Source organism: Morone saxatilis, unplaced genomic scaffold (assembly GCF_004916995.1).
Source record: "Morone saxatilis isolate NCDOM2014 unplaced genomic scaffold, NCSU_SB_2.0 Contig15, whole genome shotgun sequence".
Lineage (NCBI taxonomy): Eukaryota > Metazoa > Chordata > Actinopteri > Moronidae > Morone > Morone saxatilis.
Window position 1 is genome coordinate 25105178 of NW_023339707.1, and position 6930 is coordinate 25112107.

Genomic DNA, 6930 nt, shown 5'->3' on the forward strand with positions numbered 1-6930 from the left:
AATGATGTCTGCAAAGAATATTGTGGCGGTGATTCTCCGTTGCAACTGGAAAGATGGATCGATAGACTTCTCCTCAGGATTCCCAATAAACATGAAGCCAAAAGCCACCAGAATAATATAGGTTGTTCACTTTCTCACCGTCAGACTCGACTGTGGACACTTCTCTTTAATTCATGTATACAGGACTACAAAAACGCATGGCTCAGCTAATGATTAGCACAAACAGTTGTCACTCCCGGTCTTTTGTTTTTCTCATCCTGGTAGACGGAGCAGCGAGGCTGGAGCTGATCAGTACTGTACTGTATCAATACATCCGTTCTCATCGTTTCACCACACAATGTATTGAGAAAAAAAAACAAAAACATGGAGCTCCTTAAAAAAATGAATGTTCATGTCTGTGATTCTTTATTGCTAAAAACTCATCACGATTTTAAATGTACAAACGATTTTATTGATTCATGTTGATATTGTTTTGCGACCGAGGAAGGTTGTCAGAATATGTCTGTTTTAAATCATAATACATTTAAAGGTAATATATACCAGCAATAATAACATAGATAAGAGAAATGGCTACACTATTCAATGAATATGTATTTCTATTATTTATTTATTTTAAATGTACATCATCTTTTTTTTCTTTTTTTTTATCTTTCTGTGAAAATTGCAGTCCTCCTCGCTTACTAGATTATGTTCATATCTTGTATTTCATCTCTGTTGCTGTTCGTTCCCTAGCCAATAGAGGTCCTATGTACCTACTGCCGTTTTTCAACTTTCTAATTAAAATGTTTTGATTTAGTTTGTCGTGTGAAGTCGTTACTGTGAACCTGAATGCTGTTTATTACACTCCCAGAACGATGTAAAGGATCAGTGACATTTCTCTTTAAATACTTAGCAGCTACTTCACTGATAAAGATATTACGAACTTAATATATAATTAGTAAAATATGATCCTTTGTTAGATTAAACAACCCAACAATGATTTTAATAAAGGTCAAATTAATTAACTTACACTTTAATGCATCAGTAATAATGATCCAATTATATAATAACAGAACACGAGCCATTTTCTGCAGTATGACTTTTACATTTTGCTAAAAAAACACTTATAGTACTTTATTTAAGTGACATTTTTAGGGCTTCAGATAACGATTATTTTCAGTATCAGTTATATTCTGATTATGTTTTCAAATAGTGACATTAAATTGCCAATTTTGTCCAAAACCAAAAGATTTATTTACATTAATATGACGAAGAAAAGCATGTTTGAGAAGCTGGAACCAGCAAATATTTAACAATTGTTTGAAAAATTACTAAAATGATTATCAAAATATGATTACCAGATAACTTTTCTAATGTCTTAACATTTTAAATGCAGAACTATTACCTGTGATTGAGTATTTTATTTACAGGTATTACTACTTTAACTTAATTAAAGCAATAAATATGCAGATCACTTTGTTTCAATACGTTCAACACATTTATTTGAGCAAATGTATCAAATTATTAGTTTCAATTTTACATCAATAAAATAAATTCTTCACAGTATACACTTTCAAAAAATCGCAAAGGTTAACATCATTTGGCAAACTAATTTCTAGACAACAGATATTTAGAGAAATTTACACTGGGAGAGGTCTGAATAATTCGCCTCGCTTTGATATCCGAGTTGAAAATTTGTGGACAGATGGCATCGACTCTTCCTCCCTCACCAGCCAAAAGTCCAAAATCCCGACCACCGGGTGGCTGCATCCGCCTAAATGAGCTAGTGTTGATCATCATGAGCCCGACAGGCCTTCACGGTGGGTGTCAGGGATACCAGGCTTCACCATTCCTACTCGAAATGTTGGTCACAAAACAAAATTTGTGGGAACAAAACAATTACGGGGAGGAGGAGGATCTGTTGTCAAACTCATGGGACCCCATTTATTGTGACACTTCACTAAAAAAGAACCGAGGAAAACTATAAATAAGCAAATCAAACGACTGAAATTACATAACTTCAAATAAAACAATCAGTCTCAGAAGCTCACGTGACCCACTAAAAAAGAAAAGAAAAAGGAGCCTATCATGTCATTAATTTATGGCACTAAATAACAGTAATATGAAACTCTTCTGCTCAGCTTCTTCATAGGGCAACGCTCCCCTCTACAGGCCAAGCATGTTCACTGCAGCATTAGTCTATTCTCCATTCACAGCCATGATGGGAACTAGCATTAGTTTACCACAACTTACATTCAACCCTTGTAAGTTTAAAACAAAAAAAAGAAAATTAAATCAAAAGAATTTCTCAATAATATAAGACCACATAGGAGTTAATTCAATAAATGAAGACAGAAAGTGAGAAGCACCAAGTGCGTTGCAAATTGTGCCTTTTCTGACAGATTGGTTTTAATTCTCAGCCACTCGAACTCTCTCTACTTCTTCTCCTTCTTCTTGTCCTGAAACAGAGACAAACAATCAGAATTACACACACACACACACACACACACATCACTCAGCGTGCTGATGGATTAAAACTACATGTGCTGATCTCACATTCTTCAGGAAAAGTACAAACAAGTATTTTACGACAGCTTCAAAGTCATTTCGATGCGAGTTGTAACAGGACGACTGGTTCCTCTTACACTATGTAACGTTTGGTTTCAGGTCGGGACAAGTTCAGAACGCTTTTGACAATGATTTAAATAAATAATAATACATTTAAATAAAGGGAGAGGCACAGAGATCCAAGAGGACGGCTGTGGACAGACAGACAGCGACGTGGCCATCATGGACTAATAATAATATTAGTTTTTGATCATAAGTGATAATAATAATAATAATAATAATAATAATAATAATAATAATAATGGCACATGTACAGCTGTCTGTATTTATGACTGTGTTGATTTAAAGCATCGAAAGGTATTTTCTCTGATACATTATTAAATATTACACTATTCGATTAAAAGCAGCGTTTAACAGTTTATCTGATTTATATACAGTTCAGTGGTTCTCAACATAAGGTTTAAGATAAATCGGACTGTTATACACAGTCACCAGAACAAGAGGTTTCTGGAGAGATATGTTCCTGTTGTTATTTAAATGTCCTTTGCTTTCTCATTGTTCTGGCGACCACAGACTGAATTCCCCTCGCCACCATTGTACTGCGGTGGCAGCAGAAGTCTCAGATATCTAAAAACCTCAACAAATGAAACCAAAAGTATCTGCACGGATAGATTCTACTGGAGCTAAATCAGAAAATATGTTGGCTTTTATTTGTGATTTGAAATGTGATCTGAAAAAGCAGCTGAAGTTCTTGTGGGGAAAAAGGTTGAGGACGGCAATATCTTGAGTTTCACTGTCAACAAATCCCATAAAAACAGCAAAACAGACATTCATTTCCTATTTATACAAAGTTTAAATTATTGTTTAAGGTCTAAACCTCAAAGACATGAACATAAAATATATTCAGAGCCTTCACTGTCTGATGAACAGCCTCGTCCTGCTTTAGTGCAGTGCGCAGTTGAAACAACCAGAGAGCTAAAAGAACAAAGAGAACCAAACTATTTGTCAAAAAAGAAGCCAATTAAACATTTATGATTGTTAAAAGTTGTAAATAAACCTGCTGCAGTCATGTGTTCACTGTTTGGGTTCATTGTACAGTTTAACTGTTGTGAATTCAATAGAATATGAAATATCTATAGAAGGTGTCACTTAATGACAGAAAGGAGGTCTCTTAAAGATGAAGGTTGGGTTGATCTCCGGTGTCTGTCTGTGTGGTTTGAATCATTTCTGAACCTCGATGAAGCTCTGTGGCTTCCAATAAACACTCAATACTGGTTAGCAGGATCATTGTTCCATCGTTGGTTTCTCTGCATTGGATTTGTTGACAAGAAAAAGAAACACAGAAACCTTCAGAACACTCAGTACCTTATCGTTCATGGCGAGGATGATCATCAGTTTCCTGAAGATGGTGATGAAATCCAGGAACAAGTCCACACAGTGCCTTCAAAACAAACAAACAAACAAACGTCAAGTTGGTTTCAGAATCGTCACATATGCTCATTATTAAATATCTCAAAATCTCCATTTATTTATTGTTTGTTTTTAACCCATTAGTGCTGTCTGCTATTGTTTATCTATCTATCTATCTATCTATCTATCTATCTATCTCTATCTATCTCTCTATCTCGTTCCCCTAAAGGCTGAGCTTTATGTAAAAGTCAAACGTGTCTGCTCTTATTTTGAAGGCGTGATGTGACTGTGTGTTTGATGTGCGTAGTGTTTGGTTATGAGAGTGTCGACAGACGAGGATAAGGAGTGCTCACCAGACGTAGTCCTTGTCTCCGTTCTCCGCTTTCTCGATGATGAGCTGAGTGTCAAACAGGACGAAGCCGCACATGATGAGCAGCCCGAGGTACATGTGTGCCTGTCGGAGGAGACGCACAAAACGTGATGAGGCTGAAACGGTTCACCGGCACATCGAAGGTTCAGAGAGGAGCGGCTCGCCTACCTTAAAGAGCATCACGGAGCCAAAGAACATGTTCATCACAGACATCAGGAACAGGAGGGACAGGCCAGACATCAGTGTGCCTGAGGAGAATGACGAGTCCATTAAAACAGGAGACATTCTGCATAATGGCCAAAAACTGGGCGGAATTTAAAGTCTGTAGTCTGCATTTAAAAGGTCCAGTGTAACAGTTAGGAGGCTCTGTGGGCGGAGAACAGGCAGAGTATTTTCCATCAGTGTACACTCACCTGAATATACTGAGAAATGATGTTTTTGTTACCTTACAATGAGCTTTATCTACAGACACTATGGGTCGTCTAAAATGGAGTTTGCAATGTTTGACCGCCGTGTTTCTACAGTAGCCCACAAAGGACAAACAACAAACTGACATCTTGCAGCCACCGTAGTTCCTCCGTCGTGCTCGCGATCTGCAACTGAATCCTACACACTGGACCTTTAACAGGAAAACACGGGTTGACTTTTATTATGAAGGACTCACAGGAAACTGACCGCTACTCATTCGACAACATCTACTAAAACAAGACGACGGCCAGTTTCTGTAAATGTAGAGCGGATCAGTTTGACCTCGTGCAGCGAGTAACGGAACCAGAAACCGCAGTGAGCTGTTAGAAGTCGAGCTTCAGGCGGTGTGAGGTAACTAACTTCTTCCTCTATTACTGTTTGCAGACTCATGCAGCATTAAATTAGACCACAGCTGCTCAAAGACGTGACGTAACCGTATCTGCTGTCGCCACCAATCAGCCAGGACCGACACATGAACGTCTGACACTTTTGAGTCGTGTGTATTTGTTGTTGAGGACTTCACAGTGTCAGTAAATACACAAAGTGCCTTTACCTCCCAGGAACAGGTAGCTCCTGCGTTTGGCATAGAGAGCGCTGAGAGTGAAGCAGATGAAGATCGCGGAGGTTCCCATGAAAGCCGTCACAATGATGCTGAGGACAAACACACCAGAACAGATGAGACACTTTCAGGAAACTTCCCAATCACTCTCCTCGTCTGTTGTTTAGTTTTAAAATCAGTGACTCGTGGTTGTAATGTTTAACACCGAGTAACCTTTCACATACCTCGGATTGACAGCGATGACAAAGTCCAGTGTGGGGCCCAGACCGACACCTGGAGAGGGGGAGAGGAAGGCCAACAGCGCGTTCAGACTCTTACATCACCTCTACGACACAAAGAGCGCTCTGCTCACAACACGTCACTTTACCTGTGAGGAAGGCAAATCCTGCGAGGATCGCCAGTCTCTTCCTCTCCGTCTCCGGGTTGTGTGGCGTCATGGCGAGCCAAAACATCATCCCCAAGGAGCCGAGCACAGACAGCACGCCGCCCTGAGGACAAGGAGCAGGAGGTCAAGAGAGGGCAACGCCAGCTCGGGCACAGCAGGATCAACGGGAGACGCCGAAACAGAAAACCTCCTTCCAGATAAATAAAGTTCTGTCTTATCTTAACTGTTTCATCTTTGGGTGATTCTGAATCAGATCACAGGCTTGTACGTTGACCCCGTGCTACATGTGAAGTCTTTCATCCAGAACACATTCAGTATCTTCAACAACCGTAAAAACCCAGAACAACGATGGTGAATGCTGATAGGAACAATGATCTCAAGCTCCAGGTATTAGACAGCAGAGTGTTTAACTCGCTTTCATTGTCCTCTACAGGCACGCACACTGTTATCACATCAAACACGGGCGGAGGGGAATGAGTTGTGTTCAGGGTTTTATAAAGGAGCTTTATCGTACCTAAAATAAAAACTACCTCCGCTAAAACCCTAAAAACAAAAACAAATACACTTTTCTGAAATGAGACATTAACTTTAGGGGAGAAGGGACCATTTATTGAACTGGTGCACCGGTTCCCAGTACTGTATAATGTTACTGTGAAGTTAAACTGCAGTAAACAGTTTGGAAACTGAACGTGGAGCACAAACTCGGGTCAGATTAGATCGTCTGTGCTTCATTTGCATCGACGTGGACTCGTCAGCGATACCTGAAAGAGGCGTGTGACGACATGGACGTAGGAGCCCGCGGCCGCCACAAACATGCAGACTGCCAGGCTGGAGTACACATTCTTCAGGTGCACCTGGGTGGAATGAGATCTGCAGGGACAAACACAGATAACAGTGAGCGGGAGCCGGACGGTGGAAACGTCAGAGCGTCAGCTGACAGGAACCCGCTCACGTACATTTGGGATAACTTGAAGAGGGCGTCGATGTTGATGCTGCGGTCGAACACGTTCATGGTGGAAACTGTGAGGGGGGGGGGCAGAGATGTGAAGAGATTCTTGAATGGACAAAGTCTCCCTGCTGAAGAGAAACACACGTGATTACAACTCGACTCAGAAATCCAGACTATTATACAACCAACGGCTATTTTCAACTGTCATAATCTGCTTTCACACACACACGCACACACACGCA

The 6930-nt window shown here is 40.2% G+C and overlaps 2 protein-coding genes across 4 annotated transcripts in view; one reads left to right on the forward strand and one right to left on the reverse strand.

The window, feature by feature from the left end:
• nckap5l (NCK-associated protein 5-like) overlaps nucleotides 1-796 on the forward strand; it is a gene marked incomplete in the record, with an annotated part of 35069 nt that extends 34273 nt beyond the window's left edge. For both annotated transcript variants that reach the window (XM_035656271.1, XM_035656272.1), the window contains 1 exon segment: nucleotides 1-796.
• Nucleotides 797-1458: 662 nt separating this feature from the next.
• Nucleotides 1459-6930, reverse strand: part of tegt (testis enhanced gene transcript (BAX inhibitor 1)) — a 6782-nt gene continuing 1310 nt past the window's right edge. Inside the window, exons 1-9 of one of the 2 annotated variants that reach the window (XM_035656273.1) lie at nucleotides 6696-6751; nucleotides 6501-6609; nucleotides 5722-5842; nucleotides 5579-5627; nucleotides 5349-5446; nucleotides 4496-4575; nucleotides 4311-4411; nucleotides 3913-3988; nucleotides 1459-2438 (exon numbers count right to left, since the gene is read on the reverse strand). In XM_035656273.1, the coding sequence (XP_035512166.1) occupies nucleotides 2415-2438; nucleotides 3913-3988; nucleotides 4311-4411; nucleotides 4496-4575; nucleotides 5349-5446; nucleotides 5579-5627; nucleotides 5722-5842; nucleotides 6501-6609; nucleotides 6696-6751 (714 nt within the window). In that variant the 3' untranslated portion in view covers nucleotides 1459-2414. Of the gene's footprint in view, nucleotides 2439-3912; nucleotides 3989-4310; nucleotides 4412-4495; nucleotides 4576-5348; nucleotides 5447-5578; nucleotides 5628-5721; nucleotides 5843-6500; nucleotides 6610-6695; nucleotides 6817-6930 lie in introns of those variants that run through there. The other variant, XM_035656274.1, reaches the window with a different exon arrangement.